This window comes from Lineus longissimus, chromosome 3 (assembly GCF_910592395.1).
Source record: "Lineus longissimus chromosome 3, tnLinLong1.2, whole genome shotgun sequence".
Classification (NCBI taxonomy): Eukaryota; Metazoa; Nemertea; class Pilidiophora; order Heteronemertea; family Lineidae; genus Lineus; species Lineus longissimus.
In genome coordinates, this window is record NC_088310.1 from 7,337,736 (window position 1) to 7,360,354 (window position 22,619).

The window sequence follows — 22,619 nt, forward strand, 5'->3', positions numbered from 1 at the left end:
CACTAAATGATACTTTTCCACTGGAGCCAACAAGTGGAAGTTGATCCATCTACCGCAACTAGCTATTCTCTTACGATGGCCAATTTCATGCAATTAATGACATAAAAGTCACATATATCGTAAAGTCCAAACCCTCAAAGATGATTTACTTAAGATTCACCGATATAAGAACGCTTCATTAATCGCTAGAAATCGACACAGATGCCAAGCTGGAACATGATGTCACGACCATTGGATAACTTGGTGTCACCAACTCACTGTATATCCAAGTTCAACATTTCAAATAGTATCAAATGACCATGTGCATAATATCTCCCGCTTTTTAAATATTTTTGGATTTTCAGAAATGGTCTTATAGCAGTGAAACTAGAGTATATTCATTTTTATACAAGTGAGGCCACTAAAACCTTCTCTTCTGAGGGATTCAAACCGTCCTCGGGAAAATCTGACTGCAGGGTGGGTAGGAGAAGGAGGTTTACAGTTTAAGAGTAAATCAGGATAGAACTCATCATGAAAATGTAACATAAAATCATATCCCACACAATAAATCAAGATGTCCACAATGATGACAATGTTATATGAACATGAAAATTCATGAACTGAAATGATGTTCTTGTCTTACCCAAAATAAATTGCAAAAATAAACCATGCACGCTCACGTTGGCAAGACTTATTTCAACCCAAGTTTGCCAGGAACAGCAATGCTTTCAATATCATTACTGTATGTTATGCACATGTGATCCTGACCAGCAAGGTGAAATGTCTAATTGTGCAACAGAATACATGTACAAAGATGTTAGGTTCAAAAATCTTGAACCCTTTTATGCAACACAGGCACTATGATGTACGGAAATATCAAACCTAGTAATAAAGATTTAAAGCCACTATGCATAGTTGCTGTAAAAAATCTATGAAAAATCTTTTTTTACAAAATTGTAAGCTTCTAAGGGAAATTGCAAGGTAATAAGTAAGTATCAAAATGAGGACAAGTTGAGATGTATCAGGGGTTAACCCTGCAGTGACAAAGTGAAGCTATCCAAAACTGGCCAAAATTACCACCATTCCAAAATGTTCAGTCAGGGATGGTCAGTGACACGCTGAAGCGATTCAGGGATGTCAATTGTGATTTGGACTGTAATCGGCACATGATGGGTAAATGTCCACACTCCTTAAACTAAACAAAACTCTCACATGGTCGTTATAGGGTTAATCAAACATTTCTTTAGAGGAAAAATCATGCAGAAGGTGGGAAACATTAATTATACTTTACAGCAGGTTAAACCTAGACGTGATACAGTGCGTCTCACCAAGTATCACAGCACCCTCTTTTGTTATCATACCGTACTACACATTTTACATGTCATGTTCATTATATAAAGCTGGTGATGGGTTAAATAGAGTTACAATTCGACAGTATTAAGGCAGTTTTATGATGAAAAGGCACACAGATACTTGTTTATCTATTTCACGGGTCTTATTAGGGCTGCATGTTTTTCTTCTACGTGTCGAAAAGAAGCCAGGATTTTAACATACATTTTTGCTTCAACATTTTTTAGCTTGCTTATTGGTGTACAGAATACTGATAAAAAATACTCAAAATATTTCAAGAGTAAATAATTAAGCAACCTTAAATATCTTTGAAATTATCATTGTTAAATCAGCCATATCAGATCAAATCTGGTTGAGAAAATCCCAACTGCCCTGGCCTTGGTTGGTCATTCTCCTTAAATTATTTCCTGACCCAAGAATAATTTTTTTAAAGCAGTAGTTTTTGTAAAACACACATGACTTAGACATTTTCATGAGGTATTTTCTGTGGGAAGGATATACTGCCCAAAAAAATTAAAATACTTGTCAAAACAAACCTGAGATCATTAAGAAAAAGAAAAAAATCTAAGCAGTAGAAAATGTGTACACCGAACCAATTGCTAAACTTATTATACTATCAGTGCATTGTCATTTTATACTTTATTTCAAACAGAAATGACTTTATGGCAAAATAAGCAACTACAAAATTTAAACCTGAGAAATTATTCGGAAGAAGCACATGAATCCGCCATCACTCAGCAAATCATAAGAGAAATCATTTTCTAATTCTTTACAGCTGTCATTATCAAATAGATTAACCGAACATGGCCATATATATACATTGACAAACTGTGACCATACTTAAAACAAGATATATTTTCCATACGGAGAAAAAAATATCAATTTCTTAAAAATTACAAATAAAATTTGGACACAAAATGACAATGCACTGGTGACAAAACATGCAGACCTAATACGTCTTTGTTAAAGATCAATGCTGCGGCATTTTTTGAAAATTCTATTAATGGTAAATCATATTGGAATCTAATATTATTCAGAATCCAAGCAAAATAACATAGCGCACAATATTTTCACTGTTTTGCACACAAGTATCCAAAGGAACTTGACAGACCCAAGAATCTTATGATCATTCTTTACAGTACTCTTCAGAAGTAATGTGCCTTGATTAACATGTGCATGATACATGCAGCTACCTTACGCTACATTGCATCTGAAGCATCCGGATGCACTACCGAACACAAATTTCATGCCCTAAAGTATGTTAATTCTGAACAGCGCTGTATCTCACATGTTTCTGTGAACATATATAGTTTGATCTGTGATTACGAATAACAATCACATCCGAGCAGAATTTCGCAACCATTTTAGGTATGACCCAATTCAGATCTTCATAAACAAAACCCTGGTCAAAGTGAGTGGGATTTCGAAAATAAAATCTTCAGAAAACAGGTTTGAGACTTGTCTGGGAGCTTTGTTTAAATTTCCACTTTCAACTCATGTTAACTTTACCTTAGAATCCAATACAATAGTGGACAAAATGTACAGCAAATCTCCACTAACAATTGTCTGGTTATAGAGACTGTCATCGACTGATCCAGGGTTAGATCTAAAAGGTGAAAGGTATTTTATACCCTCAAGTGAGCTTTTAACCGAGGCAATGACTATTTTAGTTTCTTTATCATGTTTATCATCCATAATCGCTTACTATTCACGCTGTCATTTTGTACCAATAGTACAATACACACTATTGAAAACAATTCAAAATCGATGAAAAAATACCTGACATTTTTGATTTTACAGGATAAACAAGAACCTTTGACAAAGAAAGTAAACCACCTGATGATATATTTTCAGTTGTGACATTGTTTACCTAATTTAACTTTATTTATCTAATGTCTATTTTGACAAGTGTTTGATTGAACGAAAACATCCTAAAGGCTTCTTTTTTAAACTGATTTCTACAAAGCTTTTTACTGACTCAGAAAGGAAGTGGTACCCTAGCATAACAATCGGCAATAGAATTTTCTATTTTTTTCTTTTTTTTCTTGAAAATCTGGGTTTTTAAAGAGTCTGACACTACTGGCACTTTTCTAAGCACAGCTTTTCATATTCGAAGATATATTTCACAACCTGGTAAAAGGAATGATGAAAGGCAGCGCAATATTGATGCAGACTCCTGGTTTCCTAATGTACATTGTATAATTTACAAAATACAAAGTTTTTAAAACCCCTGCAAATTGTCTTGTTGCTACACAAAATAAATGCAACAAAAAATAAATGCAAAAAATGAGCCTTCTTTCAAAATTGTCATCTGAAATACATGTGTATACTGGATATGATACAACCATTTAATAAATTGGTCAATTAAAGCCTTTATAAAAATATCATGTTTTGACATGAGATGTTTCATGACGATTTTGATATATTCAAACATGATTTTTCTCCCAAATACCACAAAATGCAACAAATTTGCTACTGCATTTGTAAAATGTATCTAAAAAATTCCTAGAGTCAAGAATATAGTTTGATCTACTCAGGAAATGAAGATGGATGCTTGCAAAATCAGACTTATGAGAACAAAACCAGATTATCCTGACCATGACTGAAGCAGGTAATAAAAAAATCTACATGGTCTAGGTAGCTCAAAATACATTAAAGCTATAAACAGAAATAGCTGTATGCATAAAAAAATTCAGTCCAAAATATCTGCAACAACTTTTGTCAACGATGCAGATGCAAAAGTCTCTGTAATTACTTCAAAAATTCCCATCAAGCCGTCCAGATTCCATCTGGTCATCATTCCACCAGCCACCTAGCATCCTGTCAGACTTGACAAGGTTTCAATCTCACAGACAATCAAGTCCAACATATTCCTGACATGTACCGATCTGAATTCAACCCAAGATATGCCAAAGAATCCCATACATTTAAACAGATCAGTGTATAATCTACAGCATAATCTGAGGTGACATGAAACGAAGAAATTGACAGCTATCAGCCACAGGCAGATTCCAATGGACACTGTTAGAAAAGATATTGACAAGCCAGCTAAATGTACATTACAGCATCGGAAATCTTGATGCATTTTTGACAGGAGAAGATAAAATAACAGATACGGAGTGTCACATCTCTCTGGAAAGCTGTAGTGCTTTGTGTGAATTGCACAGATTGCAGAGAGGAGTCGAGATATTGTAGACCAAGTTGGGATATTTCAATCACAATGTGAACAGATTTTTCATTTCTCTTTTTACTCCTTGTGGGGCACCAGTGAAACAAGAAACAAAATTGAAATTGAAACGAAGCAGAAATGGGTGTAAATGTTCAACACTAGCATCTGTCTCTAGACATTGATTCAATTTCATTCTTGTTTCACTGATTGCCTTCAGATGGTAAATCAGTAGAGAAGACTTTCTCCATTACTGACGAACTGGTCAATCAATTCAGACAAATTTCTGTCTTCATGAAGACACATTCAAATGCAATGAAAACAACTCCGAGACAGAAGTTTGCAGTAACTTACAACGTCTCAGCATGAACATCAACATTTGTGTGACAACTTGGCAATCTGTGATATCATTCCCACCTGATTAGATATTCCCAATGAAAGCCTCTTCTTCCCTTGAATCAACACTTCCCTGACAGATGACAGCTTAAAGATCTTGCAGATGACATCTTCTCCTCTTCATCTTGTCTTCTGTTTCAGTTCATCAATGAGAAGATCACCAAAGTATACGAGGAGCAGATTTAGCAACAGTTTGAAAGATGTATGCAATTCTACTCAGGAAAGGACAAGGTGAAATGAAACCACACCCTGGAACCTATAATTCCACGTCAGCATTCTTATGCAATGTTTCCACCCTTACCAGAACAAATATACCAATACAATTACTAATGACAACACCTAGTTATATTGGTTCAAGTAAGCATGAATATCATTGATGAAATTGAACAGAAATTTCTATACCTTACAGCAAAGTTTAAAATATTGGTGCAAGCATTAGAAAAGTTTTCTAATTCAACGATGAGATGTCAACGAAACAAAGAAAAGAAGGGAATTCAAACAACGAAATTTAACATCCTGTACAAAAGTTTATTTACAGTTAAGAATACACTGCTCACTTGAATCTTCGAATAATTACAGTCATAGTGTGCTATAGGCCCTTTCAGTTTACAAATACCAGTTATTTGTCCAAAAAAATAGAACTTTTTCACAGCCAAATTATGGTTAAATGAACTAAAGAAGGTTTTTGAGGGCTGTTTTTTTCAGGGCAATGGTTACTATTGGGTGTCAAAAACCCAGCTAGATGGCAATGGCTTACTTCTAGTATGCAATGGCTGCTTTTAGCAACCTTCACACATTTTAAACAAAAGTTATTAGAGCTAGCAAATGTGCCATGATATTTTTAACACCCAGTCATTTTCTAACAAGGTTGTTTAAGGCAGGGCAACCAAAGCCCATTTAATCACATTAGAATTGGCTACCACAGATATCTAAATTTCAAATTTCCCTGCAGAAAAAAATGGAAGTTATGTGTACTTTTCAGAAATACTGCAGTTTTTGAGAAAATTGTACGCATCAAACAGTGTTGAAGAACTTGGTATAGTCACAGAGATGCCTCACAGTGACAAGGAAACACTCATCAATGCCAATGTCTTTTAAGGATACTCTCAAAACTGCTAAAAAGGATAATGAACCAAATCAACTTCACAAAGCAAGAAAAATCTCCAATAGGTTATAGTAGACTTTGGCAATTTCCTTCTGAAAAGGTTTGAGTTTAGTTCTACAGTTTTATGCTGCAAGTGTATGGGTCCCTGCCCTACACAGGAACTTTTTTTTTTGATTCAAATGAATGACAGACCTATGGTTTGGGGTTTGTGTAGGTAGGAAATCAATAGTTGTTTTAGCTTTGTCAGAACAAAAAATTTGAAAAGAATGAACAGAAAAGCTCCATGATAGAAAAACATATCGGTCGAATTTGAAACAAGTTGAAATCATCATAAACAGAAAGTGAACACAAGAGTGATCCAACTCAAGAATGCCAGAGGGTGCAGTTGATATACAGTTATCTACTGCAATTGGATCCTGGCATAATTCAGAAGGAACTAAGTCAAAAACACTCAAATTGATAGATAATCTGGGACTTGCATCTTTCGTATTTTTATCAATTCAGGGTTAGAGAGAAACGGCTAGACAAAGTGAAGTATTCAACTTTTGATAATGCTTTGCACCATAGGAACAGATAAGACAATAGTGGTACTATTACATCATGAGGAATTATAACATAACCCGACTCAAAGCCATTAGCCGAATGTTCCCCTCAAATAAAAGGAATAACCAGGGTAAAATTCATCCCGTATTAATTTTGGCCAAACCAATTTACCACTTTCTCCAGAAAAATCCATGAGTCCATACACAGAGCTAAACATTTTACTCTCACCTACGTAAGCACCCTAGCAGAAAGGAGAAAAAATAAGAACTTTTCCCTAGAAAATGCCAGTGGTTCAGAGCTAGGACTCTGACCATCTTATAGGTACAATGACCACAATGGTGAAAAGAGTACGACCCTTCACGACTGCTCAAGATAAACCTCTGGCAATTCCTATTAACTTTCCTCAAAATCAACAATTGCCAAAATGAGAAAATCAAATCAACTGATTATTTACATGAGGATAGCACTGAATGAAATTACACCATTTACTGTACACGTTTTCACCGGTGGCATCCATCATAGTCGCCCAAACTAGAATTTGCAAATAAATTGGTTTGGCCATTGCAAATCACAAATTCGACCAAGACTCTGAACTTGATTCAGAACCACATTTGCCAAATACGAAATGTGAAATTTATCACCACAAATGGTACCCAACGATAGTCCAAAGAGCAGATAAATTAGTACCTTGTTGTCAAATCACCCTTTCCAAAGCAACATTACTAATTCGGCCTCAAAAGAAACAGTTACTTTAAGTGAGTTTGTAGCACACAGGAATTACAAGACATGTCACATCAAATTAGCAACTGACATATCACCAATTGGGAAACTAACATGTCTAATTGGGCTGCTGACATATCATCAACTGGGCAACGAAAATGTCAGCCATTTCGGCAACCAATATGTCACCAATTGGGCAAATGCCATAAGTCACCAATTCCGCAACAAATATGTCACTAACTGGGCAACCAACATGTCATGACATCAAATTGGCAACTGACATTTCATATCAAATTGGCAACTGGCAAGTCACTAATTGGGCAACCGATATATCACACCATTAGCAACTTTCAAGTCACCAATTTCAGAACTGACATATCACCAATTGGGGAAATGACATGTTACACCAAATCGGCAACAGACATATCAACAAACAAATTCAGGAATCTAACACAATGTTTGACAGCTTCTGAAGACCAAATAACTGGAGGGATACCTACAGGCTCTAACTGTCAATACATGCACCAAGTATGCAAACATATGTTATGATTTATTATATCAAGCATCCTCAAATCTGACAAATCTGACTCGGCAAATAGTATTCAAATTTAGCATTTTTGATTTAATTCATCATTTTGAAAACCATTCGAATTTACGTCCCTCGGTAAATTTATCTCATTATCAGGACACGAGAGACACCGAGCCAAATGGCTCCTCACATAAACTTTAACACGAGGAGACACAAAAGCCTCGCGAAAATTAGCACAATTACACTAAGTGAAACTTGATAACCCAAAATATTGTTAAATGACATCTTAACACTCAGGAACAATATCCCACAGGAAAAGATAGTTAAATTTCTGTGAGATAATTGTCCAAACGTTTCTAGAACTACATGACATGATGCAGGACTCGAACCTACAGTTGTACCAATACACCTAATTTCTAACAGTCACTAAGCCACGCATGCGCACATATCCCAATCACTCTGCCCATGATAGCAAACTGGGCAAAAAGAATATCAACATCCCTTAAACTCTCCGCCCCCAGTTTCCTGAATGGACTCCTCTTATGCATTAACAAAAAGAGCCTACACAGAGAAACAGGGATGGAAAGGTACAACATCTCAACCTTGTGGGAATCTGTAAAGGATATACTCCAATTTCACCAATCTAAGACCACTTCATGAACGACTACAAAATCAATACAAATGCCAAAGACATGATCTCATGACCATCGGACATCTTGGTGCCACCCATTCGGTATCTGTCCCAATAGAAGACTGTTGAACATGGCATAGCAGAAACATGTGCATCTCATAGGGCTTAGCATGAGTATCCAGAAATAGTCTTAGATCAGTGAAACTACAGTATGTTGATCTTTCTGCCCCAAGTTCTAAATCGGACAAACAAAACATCAAATCTTCTCGATTCTTAAACTCAGAATGTCGCATTCCCGCTACTAGAAGCTGACCTTGAAAACATGCTACGCATAAACTACAAACATCGTCACAAATATCAACACACCAAGAGACAGTGAATGTAAAAACAATTTCAACAAGTCAGGCATAAAAAATTTGTGCGATGATTCCAGTTTTGTATCAAATAACACCGATCCGACAAAGCTTGAGCTCTTGAACGGGCAGGTCCATGTTGTAGAAGTCCATTGTCTACTTAAAATGTCGGAATTACAAATCAACGTACACCTACGTATATAATGTGTATATCATTTAAAAAAAGAACGTCTAATTACGTTCAAATTTGTGCGTGATCAGTATGAAGTGTCGTTGATTCACAATGAGGCGCCTAGCAAAGCTATAATGGGCAGCAAGTCTACAATTGTACATAAAATCAACAAAGATGGCGTCGTCAATTTCATTTGCGTAGATTCGCTGTCGATATCGGTGTTGATTATGAGCTAGGTTCCCCATTGCCAAGATTTTGGCTGGAATATGCAGTCGATGTACGACTTGATGAATTTCACTCATAGAAGTCGTCTCGTCTTGAAAGTGACATCCTTGACGCGCTCGTCACGTCCGAATGTGCCCGTGGGCGCCCACCAGAGTGTGTTCTCGGCCGCCTCCGCATATTTGGTCTAATGAACTCACATAGGTTATCCAGCCAAGTCCCCCTGGCCCCTGGGAAAGAGGCGGAATGATTGTCAGTAAGTTCATCACTATTCAGTCGCTCGTCTATACTGTCAAGCTGCAACGAAAAAGACGATCGAGCATTAGAATGAGACTCGACCGCAAATTTGAAAATGTGGTTATCTTGCACTACTGCTCATCTGAAAAAAAAGTAAAGACAAACCAATGCTGCCTGATAATGACGACAATGCCGCAGCTGAAAATAATTCAAACATTCCTCCCTGCCACTACCTCATAAGCATGCATGATTCAATATCTGTCCTGTTTTTTCAGAACCAATGACAACAAATTAAATCTCAGAAATTAATTCCACAATCTTTTGTCATGACAAATAGACAATAAACAGTAAACAACCCAAAATGCAAATTGAAAAGACTGTGGGCCACTATTTGCCTGTGGGTAGCAAATTATTGACGGTGCGTCTCCATGCAGCAATTTGCAGTGTCGTTCAACCACGCGCAATGTTTATCTTGTCTGTTTATCATTTTTTGTTGGCGGGCATTTCATGCAAGTAGGCTAATCTGATGAGATTGAGAAGCGTGGACCCTGGAACGTTCAAACCCAATCAAGACTTAGGATGACGATGATGCTGCTGAAGTTGTAGGAACCACACAAGTCTTCAGGGCTCTAGCCACAAGGGTATGACACCCATTTTAAGGCCAATTGGGCAAAAGAGGAAACCACCAGGGCCAATGGCTTTTGGTCATGGCTAAATGTCCAGCCCTGATGATTTCTGTATTCCTCCTTCAGAGTTGAGACCTTGACTGTAAAGGAAGTCAACGACCTCAATACATGTTGACAATCATCTCGCACGAGAAAACCTTGCTTCTTTTTGCAGACATGTCCGATCATGTCTATTTTCCATTGAAAATCAATAGTAACGGAGCTATCTCCTCGCATTTCATGCAGGTTTTTGTTGTGCAAGAACGCTTATGCCGCAATAGATAACCTGCGAGGATGTTTAGGCTGACATTATTGATCAGGGGAAGAACGTGTTTTGCTCATGGCAGATTTGCAAGATTTGAAAATGGGACCGAGATTGGCAGCAGGAGGAAAGAACAGTTATATTCTTCAAAAAAATGATAAACGATAACTTGCAAAGAAATGTCATCAGTGATATTATTTAAAGGTTTGAAAATCTATGAAATACACAACCTTACTGTTGTAACTTTTCAAATCGCAGTCAATTATTCTATTTTCTTACAGAGCGCTTATACTCCAGGCCAATTGGCAAGACGCCATTTTCAGAAATACTACAATCGTCAACACATCTCAGTAGTATTGACGTATTTTACTAAATATACACGATACGCAAAAATGCTGACGAAGTATCGATAAACGAGTGAACATCTTATTACAAGAGCAAATAAAGGTGATCAGAGCAAGTGAGATAAAAAGCTTTACAAAGTCATTCAAATTGAGAATTTTTGGAATAACAAACACAAAAACGCATTGCCCACGCTGCCCTCTGGTTTTGGTCTACATTTTAGCTCCACCCTCCTGGTGTTTGGTGAGACAACCTATCCCTCCAGTTCAGCAATAGTTCCTTAACCTAAACCCTTTTTGACATGATGGATATCAACCCAACCATCTTATGACACATTGTTCAAAGTTTCACTGGGATATTTATGCCATGCTAATTCCCAGTTTTATTTACAACTTGTGTATCATTCATCCCGCTACCCTTGATTTGGGTGGACCCCAGATGCTAAATTAATTGATTCGCATCCCCGGGGGTCCACAACTCCACAGTCATCACATGAGGTCCGCCAATCCAATAGATGAGCCGTCGCTCCATGCCCCGATCGGATCCTGTGACCTTTATGATTAATCATGACGAAGACATCGCGGATTGCACCACCATTCGCACGATTGGGTGGAGCCTGAGTGGATATGCGCTCTTACAATCACCGTACTTCCCAACATGGCAGCTTTTCCAGCAATTTAACATCCTCATTGAGAAAACTAATTTTGCCCTCTTGAATGATTTGAATGAGCAGCTGAGCATATAATAGGAGAGTGAATCTCTCAGCTTGAGAGCACCAATGCCCTTTCAAGATTATCTCCCGCAAATACAGGAAACTCCCTATTTTGAAACTATATTCAAGTCACAGCATAACGGCCTTGATAGAGAGGTTCTGATGTATTTCCCATACGATAGTGAGAAACCACACATGCAAGTTTACCAGTCTATAATTTGCACGACCATAGACAGCAAATGCGACATCATGTGACATCTTCTCGCGTATTTGAGGCCATGATTCAGCGGATTACCAGGCCAGAATAGAGTTCAGCCATATTTGCATAAACCATGTAATTAATTCACAATCAGACAATCCGCATTGATCATCTTCCATGGGAGGTCACTTGCGGAAAAAATCGGTAATTGATGCAGCGCATCCAGCCATGTGGTCACTGTTGCTACATAAACATTGCGAGTCCCCGCAGTAGTCTTCTGATACACCTCTAGGTGGCAGGTCAGGTTCAAAATAGTTGCTGTTGTTGTATTTATTGGAAACGAAACCAGGGCTCTCTCCCGGTGGCAAGCGCACAGCAATCTGTCTATGTGCGTGATTGATTAAATAGGTTCAGGGAAACTCAAGCTTCGCCGACATGTATGCACTGTCCAATTAACTCAGAATAGCATAGCGATTCGGTGTTGTGGAGAAAAAAGGACATAATTGGGCAAGCGAAGCATTCTTATGCGTGTGTGATGAAGTAGGGCACTGGCATCTGAACATGTCAAATACAACTAAGCAAGGAAAATGAAATCGACATTGAGGGTGCAAATGTTTTGATGTTCTGATCGGCCAAGAAACGCTTCAAAAACTAGAAATATTTGTAAGATTGACCAGACAAGAACCAGCCACTGAACATGTAGGTTATTCTCCTTTCCAGACGCAATGTCTCAGCTAACCAAGGACCTGCTGTCCGGCCATTAAACAAACATGATTATTCTCTTTTCTCAGAGCATTGCCTCCACTCGCTGTTGCTCTGCCCAAAGCTTCAAGCTCCTTGACCGACCAAGAACTCAGTCCAGCTGGCCAAACACGCATGGTTCTAGGACAGGTCAGTACTTCCAATTGATTGATTCTTTGCCACATGCCATAAGCTTGTTGACCAACAAGAACCAGTTGTCCAGCATACGCATGATCATGTCAGGTCTGATTCTCTGCCACATGCCAGAAGCTCCTTCCCCAACAAGAACCAGTTGTCCAGCCACTGAACATGCATGGTCACGTCAGGTCAGTGCCATGCAGAAATCATTACAAATCACCCAGCAACCTGATCTGGACTGACCATGTAATTGAAGTCAATTATTAGGCTAACCGCAGGGTGAATTGCATTTCGTCCATCAGAAAAATATGACAAATGGACTATTTCCTGACAGCGCGCAGGCAGTGGTGAACTGGTGTGGTGAAGCAGCGTACAGGTTTATCGGGAAGTGGTTTGAGAGTGGTTCTGATTGATAGAGGTTGTAGACAAATAGCCGGATGTACCTAGAGGTAGAGTCCTCGAAAAAATCCTGGTTTCCCTTTTTGAACGTATTTTAACAGATCCAATTGCCATCACCGAGTGTGATGGGCCGAGTGCGTTGGTAAATCAACGGCAGTTTAGTGAAAATACCAAGTATACAGTCAACACTTGAAACTGATTTGCCAAAGAAAATACCACATGAGGCTGCCTGCCCTGACCACAATAAACTCCCCTTTTGAACACATGGTTAATGTTATCTCAGAGCTTTATGCTTCTATTCATAAAATATTATTCTGATGTTGGAATACTGGACAACACAGACCTCAAAACAATTTGCCATGTGTTGAAAATATTGCAGTGGTGAATATCGAGATAAATCAGAGACAAAAGTGGTCAGTTCAAAAAACAAAGTTGTTATTGTGATGTTGGAATGCTCGACAACGCGGACCCTGAAACAATTCATCATGCACTGAAAACATTACAATGCAATACGAGATAACTCCAAGACAAAGTGGTCATTAAAGTGTCTCTAACTCACCAGTATGCAAACATTACTAAACCACATCAGTCATTCGAAAGCGAGGAAAATCAATTGATCAAACCTTAGATAATAGTTTGATTGATGAGAGTAATTTTTGCCTCACTACAATGTTATGGTATGCGAGGCAGCAAAAGCTCCGGGCTGCTGATGGTCATGCATTATACATTATCCAGGGTCAATTGAGCAGCAGTAAGAATGGCTAAAGGGATCCGCATTAACCCTTCAAAGCCAAGTGACAAATTTTTTAATGTCACATCGGTTAATTTAGTCATACAACTTTGACCATCGCCTTGGACTAGATGGTCAGTTGGTTTCACCACAGCGCAGAATTCACGATGATCAAGGGAGAGCTTCCTTACTGGTTGAAAGTTACACCAACTAGCAGCTGCTTCATAGGTTTGATGCTCACATCACTTGAAGACCTTATTCCATCAGATTGTTTTGAAAGTCCAACCACCCACCAAAACGCCCAATGCCAGGAGTCCAACTTCTAGAACCACCAACCGATAGCAATCAGGTATCTTTCCTCCTTCTCTACCATTGATCCTATGGATTACAGCGCTGCATGAACACACCATAAAGCCATTTGAATGGAAATTTTCACTTTATTTCTCGACTTTGCCATTTTATTGCCCATAAAATGGTTAATGGACACTTTACCGCCAGACAGAATCTAACAGGAGTATAAATATTGGCCGGACATCCATTCACTAGTTTATGGTCCGAGGTGAGGTAAGGTCAAGCCAGTATCATCTATCATACCTATTCTAATATTGATGGATTTATCAATATCGTCTAGACATTTATAGGTAACTAAGAAACCATGTCCCAAATGGCTTGTGTTGATAACAATGAAGGATTAGCCTATAACATATGCATGTATTGGTGGAAGTATAAAATAAACAGAGCAGTCAGAACTGTTTTGACCTCATCCGCTAAATATACAATATTCAGCAAGTTGTGAAATATTTGGTTTGCAGAAGTATATATATATGAACTTCAAACATCAAACACCAATCGACCTACTTTTGACATTAACTTTAAAACTTTCTCTGCATTCTAATTAGCCCAATCAAATGGGTTTCTCCCCGGCCACCTTGACGCAATTAACCTTCTCCAAGAATAATGACCATAAACCATGCAATCGCTGCCGATTCCTTCACTATGATCAATTATATTTATCAAGATGCTCGAGCCTTAATTCAAGGAATATCGTAGTAATTTGATCAATTGCTGATGTGGTCTGACCAGGCACGCCAGAAGATTGAAGCAGAAAACCATTGCTGCTTCTGCAACGTGAGAAGAAGTAAGCAACAATGGCGGGATATTGCTGTCGGGGATTAATGCAACATGTTAACTCATTGATGGCCAGTTCAGTTTGTTAGTTAGGAATTTAAATTTGATAGTTTCCCATGTACACAACCAACCACACTTTTAAAGACAGAAACCTTCACAAAATGAAAAGGCCAGGGGCCATTGCATTCACCATATAGATATTTGGTGGTTAAGAATTCATGCTCTATAGTATAGAGCCAAATGCAAATAGAGCAAGATGCAAAAACCTTGATGGTCAAGATGCAATAATGATGACATATTCCTCCTTTAACAAAACTAATCTAATTATCATCCATGACAAGTAGTTTTATTAAAAGAAGAAAGGCATTGTAAGGACAGGAATTAAAATAGTGGCATGGCTAGCTTGACACCAGGACAATGGACACTGGACAATGGACAAGGGATTAGATTAGATTCAACAATACAGTCATCAGGACATACCTTGATGAATAAAAGGCTAAGAGGGTCAAATGATTATTAGCTCAACCAGTTTTCTGGGGGGGGGGGGGGGGTTGGTCACGGTCATGACTTAATTAGCAGAACCACTTCTAACTGCTCTGTGCATTTGGAATCAGACAGAACACAGCTTGTGCCTGGGCTGAGGTGTGTCTAAAATGGTGAGTGTCTCACATTATGAGCTACAAGATCACATTTATGTCAAACATTTGAGATTTATTTGAAGTAGAAGTGTAATCATGTAGCAATGACAGGAACCCAAACTGGATTTCAACACTTGAATATTTCTGTTCCCTTCTCAAATTTTTACTTTCAGTTGATCATCGACGAGAGAGATGTCAGTCCAGTGGTCAGCTGTACAAGAGGAGCAAGTATAATTTCTCTTCTATCAAGATGTCTTTCAGTCTATTCTGTCTCTTACCGATTGAGCTAAAACTGCTTACAACAAACCAAGATGCCTTTTTACCATATTTCCATGAAGTCTGAAGTGGTAGTTGAAGTGATAGTCGACAGCGATCATATAGCCAAGCACACACCAAGTTCCGAGTCTAGTAACTTCCTTATTTGGAAACCTTATTCCTGATTTAGAAATTTCAAGACATAATAGTTGCCTGGTCTCTGCTAGAGCATGATTTAATACAGTCCATATCAATGTTTTTAATGGTCAGTATTCTGGTCAGAATATGTATACTATGCTTTGGTGTGCCATGTGACACAGGTGATCAGGTTTTAATTGTCTGATCAGAGCAGTTCTCTAATAGAGGAGATAGTGAGTCGAATGTGGTGCCGCCATCTGACACAGGAAACCCTGCCGCAATCCTCTGGGCCAGACTGGCAACCAGAGCAGTTCTCTAATAGAGCAGATAGTGAGTCGAATGTGGTTTCAATGTCTGATACAGGAATTGCAGCCGCAATCCTCTGATCAGAACAGATTATGCTTTTGATAGCGGTCTTTGACGGGCCTAGGCACTTTGAATCTTTATCAATGTTTTTAATGGTCAGTATTCCGGTCAGAATATGTATGCTATGCTTTGGTTTGCCATCTGACACGAGTGATCAGGTTTTAATCGTCTGATCAGAGTATAGTTCTCTAATAGAGCAGATAGTGAGTCGAATGTGGTTCCGCCATCTGACACAGGAAACGCAGCCGCAATCCTCTGGGCCAGTCTGGCAACCAGAGCAGTTCTCTAATAGAGCAGATAGTGAGTCGAATGTGGTTTCACCGTCTCATACAGGAAACGCAGCCGCAATCCTCTGATCAGAACAGATTATGCTTTTGTCCACTGCATAACGTCCAGACACAGGACAGCCTAGGTCTTTCTTGTGGTAGGGATACCAAGGTGTTGGGGCATATTCAAGGAGAGGAAGGACTCTCTTGTCGTTGTTGACTTAAGATCGATGCGAGTCTTACTGTATGTTTCTGCAGAGGAAACCCGTGGTCTTGGTAATTTTGGGATATACCTTATACATCCTATCTTTAACTTTTTATGAACTGCCAAAAGTGATTCGTTCTCATTCTATTGTTTTTATCGGCCTCATCCTTCATCGGTGTGTAATATGACATAAATTTTGTCATATTTTCTTGATGGGATATATTTCAAATGATGTTATAAATCAATCAATATGGCAACCACTATTCTCGCCTGTTGTGTCCCACCGACTGTAACTAGCTAAAGAGGGAGGTAAGCTGTTATGGATGTCAGATAGTGGTCTTCCTGGCATTTGCTTGCAATTTTTGTTGACATTCCACCACAATCTCAAGGACCTGGCTTTATCTAATGATACGTTCGCACGGGGGGAGTGGGGGAAGGGTGGAAGAGCCAGTCACCCCCGTGGGAATTATGATTCCCGAAAGGATGTCTATGGAAAGGGTGAGCATTTGTTAGCCAATAAAGACAAGATTTTAATCCCTCAGCTTCTTTTAGGCATTTGGAGAGACTTCTTGTCTAAACAGTACCATTTCGCCACCTCTAAGGCATACAATGGTAACTTATAAACACAAGACTTTGATCCTTGTCTTGGAGGTCTTTGACGGGCCTAGGCACTTCGAATCTTTATCAATGTTTTTAATGGTCAGTATTCTGGTCAGAATATGTATGCTATGCTTTGGTTTGCCATCTGACACGAGTGATCAGGTTTTAATCGTCTGATCAGAGTATAGTTCTCTAATAGAGCAGATAGTGAGTCGAATGTGGTTCCGCCATCTGACACAGGAAACCCAGCCGCAATCCTCTGGGCCAGTCTGGCAACCAGAGCAGTTCTCTAATAGAGCAGATAGTGAGTCGAATGTGGTTTCACCGTCTGATACAGGAAACGCAGCCGCAATCCTCTGATCAGAACAGATTATGCTTTTCTCCACTGCATAACGTCCAGACACAGGACAGCCCAGGTCTTTCTTGTGGTAGGGATACCAAGGTGTTGGGGCATATTCACGGAGAGGAAGGACTCTCTTGTCGTTGTTGACTTAAGATCGATGCGAGTCTTTACTGTATGTTTCTGCAGAGGAAACCCGTGGTCTTGGTAATTTTGGGATATACCTTATACATCCTATCTTTAACTTTTTATGAACTGCCAAAAGTGATTCGTTCGTGCTCTATAGTTTTTATCAGCCTCATCCTTCATCGGTGTGTAATATGACATAAATTTTGTCATATTTTCTTGATGGGATATATTTCAAATGATGTTATAAATCAATCAATATGGCAACCACTATTCTCGCCTGTTGTGTCCCACCGACTGTAACTGGCTAAAGAGGGAGGTAAGCTGTTATGGATGTCAGATAGTGGTCTCCCTGGCATTTGCTTGCGATTTTTGTTGACATTCCACCACGATCTCAAGGACCTGGCTTTATCTAATGATACGTTCGCACGGGGGGAGTGGGGGAAGGGTGGAAGAGCCAGTCACCCCCGTGGGAATTATGATTCCCGAAAGGATGTCTATGGAAAGGGTGAGCATTTGTTAGCCAATAAAGACAAGATTTTAATCCCTCAGCTTCTTTGAGGCATTTGGAGAGACTTCTTGTCTAAACAGAACCATTTCGCCACCTCTAAGGCATACAATGGTAACTTATAAACACAAGATTTTGATCCTTGTCTTGGAGATCTTTGACGGGCTTAGGCACTTCAAATCTTTATCAGTGTTTTTAATGGTCAGTATTCTGGTCAGAATATGTATGCTATGCTTTGGTTTGCCATCTGACACGAGTGATCAGGTTTTAATCGTCTGATCAGAGTATAGTTCTCTAATAGAGCAGATAGTGAGTCGAATGTGGTTCCGCCATCTGACACAGGAAACCCAGCCGCAATCCTCTGGGACAGTCTGGCAACCAGAGCAGTTCTCTAATAGAGCAGATAGTGAGTCGAATGTGGTTTCACCGTCTGATACAGGAAACGCAGCCGCAATCCTCTGATCAGAACAGATTATGCTTTTCTCCACTGCATAACGTCCAGACACAGGACAGCCTAGGTCTTTCTTGTGGTAGGGATACCAAGGTGTTGTAGCGTATTCTACTAGGAGAAGAAGGACTCTCTTGTAATTGTTGACTTAAGATTGATGCAAGTTTTACTGTATATTTCTGCAGAGGAAACCCATGGTCTCTGCTTGTGATGTAATTTATGTAATTTAACTAGGTTAGGTTCGGGTTGATATCTGCTCCAAGGTATTTTGCACTTTATACGTACTGTCTATAAGATTGTCAGGACTTGGTAATTTTGGGGATGGAACTCCATGTCCCACTTGATCACCCACTGTCCCAGTTATTCGCAGGATCGATACGGTATGGCCGCAATCAGTAGTGTGACATCAGAGGGACTAAAATGAGTTCAGGTGTTGATTGCGCAAGAAATCGCGTTGCCTATCAACCAACCGGCCTGGGCACTTCATATCTGGCCACAAGGAGGAACAGCCAAGGAAATGACCCTGACAAATAATTTAGCACGATAACTATTCAGAATTCTGTATGTCCTTTCATCCGTAATCATGGTGCATGTTTCTCTTTAGTACGATATCTTTTCAGAATGGTGTCAGTCCTTCCATCCGTCAATGCAGAATTCCGTCAACACAAAATGGCGTCTGTCCTACCATGGTGTACATTCTGAAACTGTAAGACACAGGCACAGCAAATCTGCTAATGAGGAAGAGCAGCCAAGGAAATGACCTTGACAAAAAATGTAGCACAATAACTATTCAGGATGGTGTCTGTCCTTCCATCTGTCAACACAGAATGGTGTCTGTCCTTCCATCCATCACCACAGAATGGTGTCTGTCCTTCCATCCGTCAACCTGGTGCACGTTTTGTAACCGTAAGACGTAGGCACTTCAAAACTAGCCATGAGGACAACAGATGGACTAAAACGAGTTCCAGTGTAATGTCAACCAATCGGGTTGGCAGGCTTGTTTATTGTTACTACAAGTTGAGTTGTTCTGCAGGGTTACGTCAATCGGGGATTGTAAAGTTCAGACAAATGTTTGTTTTGTTCTTTTAGGTAGAATTATGCACTTTTCCCACCAAATTGGTAAAAAATTACAATTCTTTGTTTTTTATCTTCCAGTGTTTTAGTCCGTTTGAAAGATGTACTTACCGATTTATACTCCTGCAGTGTTGATCAGGTCCAGTCTCTACATTTTGCAAGAGTTCAGGACCCCATAGAAGTATATCAGTGAAGAGAAAGGAATCAATGCCACACAATGACGATGACATTGGAACCAATTTGATACATGTTGGTGGATCAGTAGCGTTGCCTCATATCAAACTATACACCCTTTTCTAAACTCAATTAATAAACTCTAACTCAAGCCCTGACCCATTGTTGGTGATGAATAAACCTGGTGGGGCTGTGCCCAGGGTGGAAATGTCTGCTGAAGAAGCAATTTAAACAAAGGCAGGGGTATCATGTCTAAACAAGAGTATTTATTTGTTGTCTCTTCTTTTCAGGCAAGAATCAAATTCTGAGAGCATCAGCCGACCACTACAGACCGAAGAGAGAATGAGGTTTTTTGGTTCAAATGGTGGCAAATTGGTCTATCAGCCTGGGTTATGGAGTAACGGCATCATTGGTTTCAAGTCTGGAGCCACACAGCGAGGTTAATGCACGAAGGCTACCATGGAAGGACATAAGAAAGATAAATGATATCGATGGTCACACAGCAAACCTGCCCCTGACTTCAGTCACAATGCAGCTGATGGCTTTGTCAATCATTTCAGGCCATTTCAATGCTGCACAAAAACTTTTCAGTGACATTCTTCCAATCTTTTTCACATTTTTCAGTAATGTATCACAAGTATTTGTATTTCGCTAGATATTTGGTGGTTAAGAATTCATAGATATTGCACTTTTTACCTTTTCAGTTTTGAAGTCGAGAATCAGATCGGACTGGAATTCCTTGTCCAAGGTTATCTGACGTGAGGTATCATGTGCACCAAATTTCAGGTTCATAGCTTTAGCAGTTAAGAAACGTGCCATATTTACACTCAAACAGCCAATTTACACCATTTGACCTACGTGACTGTGAAAAGTAGGTCAAATCAAAAACCAGTATGATATGTGATGAATCCTTGCTAGGAAATATTATCGAAAGCCATTCACTTATGAGAGAGATATCACACTTTTTAGGTTTTCACTTTAGGCCTGCTGAAGGCTAGTCAAGAATCAGATCAGACCGAAATCAGTGTCGGAGGTCATCTGACCTGGAGGGGCCTGTGTACAAGGTTTTAAGTTGATAGTTTTACTACATGTAGCAGTTAAGAAATGTGCCATGGTTTTTGAAACAGGATACAGACGACAACGAACGACGACAGGCGATGACGGATGACTGATGACTGACGACTGACGACTACGGCGACTATGACGACCAGGGCGACAAACACCGGACACTGCGGTATTGTACAGACTGTGGGACCTAGACATGAATTATTTGCTGTGCAGTTGCAAGAAGGAGTATCTACCGTAACAACATTATTGAAAACGAGTAATTGATAAGATATTGCACTTTTTACCTTTTCAGTTCTGAATTCGAGAATCAGATCGGACCGAAATTTGTTGTCAGAGGTTATCTGACGTAGGGAGTCACGTGTACCAAATTTAAGGTTCATAGCTTTTGTGGTTAAGAAATGTGCCATACTTACACTCACAGCCAATTTACACCATTTACACCTCGGAGTGCCTACCATAAAAATATTATTGAAAACGATTCACTTATAAAAGAGATATCACACTTTTGAGGTTTTCACTTTTGGCCTGCTGATGGCAAGTCAAGAATCAGATCGGACCGAAATCAGTGTCTGAGGTCACCTGACCTGGAGAGTCTTAGCAGTTAAGAAACGTACCACTTTTTACAGATGACATGGACAGTGAGGATCCTGGCTCTATTTGTGGACGTCTCATCAGAAAGATGAGATCTAGGTGGAGCATCTTTACAGTTCGAATACACAGTCACGTCACACTTGGTAGCGACATGAGCTTCCAAGCGTTCAGTAGCCAAGGTGTTAGTGATTATTGTGAATGACAGACTCCACTATAGAGCAGTCTGCTCCTTCACTTCCTTTCAACCATGTAAACACATCTATTTTCCCAACATCAAATGATTTTTATCAAAAACAGCTCATTTCCACAGACATTCCTTTTTTGATTTCATGGTTTCTAATGTAAAAGTGAACGGGAAGCTTCTCCTATTTAATACCTTACTCCATTGAATATTCAATTAGTCAATGCATTTTTAATTTGTGCATAAAAACCCTCCCCATTTCACCAACTTGTCATTTTTGCTTTGCTGCACTTCACTGCCGCAAGCTCTTGCTGAGAGCTAGTTCATGTTTTGAATGTATGTGTATTTTTGCAATATCTTCGTACCAGATTGTTACCTTTCTCCGAACCAACGATGTATTCCTTTGTCTCCTCAATGAATAGTTAGTGTGCAGAAACCTTGCGTAATTTGTCAGTTTTTCTATACAAGCGTAGGGGTAGGAGACTTGAATTCTAATTGTATTTACTTTGTTTTGTCATCTTGAGTTGTATTGCTTGATAAAATAATTTGTATTATTGTAAGGGGCCAATGGCTTTAATCATTAATAAAAGTTTATTATTATTATTATTATATTACTATTATTATAATTATTATTATCATAGTTATATAAGGAAGTGCAATAATGCGAGCATCAAGGATCTGGGCATGATGTACGGCCGCCCAGATTGATACTGTGAAAGAGACAAAATTTCATTTCTCCATTGATTCCTCTTGATGTTGTCACCAGACAAAGTAAAGAAGACAGAGGTGGATTGACATTCTTCATCTTCATTGTTCACTGGAATAATAGACTCGACATTCATTTCGTTAGATAAGATGATGTAAAGAACTTCTTCGGTTCAGGACCAGAACATCAGATGCCGCTTGTGTAGTTGACATTGTT

General features: G+C 39.2%; 1 protein-coding gene across 2 annotated transcripts in view; it reads right to left on the reverse strand.

Annotated features, from left to right (window-relative positions):
- Positions 1–429: 429 nt before the first annotated feature.
- Positions 430–22,619, reverse strand: part of LOC135485624 (uncharacterized) — a 147,177-nt gene continuing 124,987 nt past the window's right edge. For both annotated transcript variants that reach the window (XM_064767858.1, XM_064767857.1), the window contains exon 4: positions 430–9,463. In XM_064767858.1, coding sequence (XP_064623928.1) covers positions 9,239–9,463 — 225 coding nt within the window. In that variant the 3' untranslated portion in view covers positions 430–9,238. The remainder of the gene's footprint in view (positions 9,464–22,619) is intronic.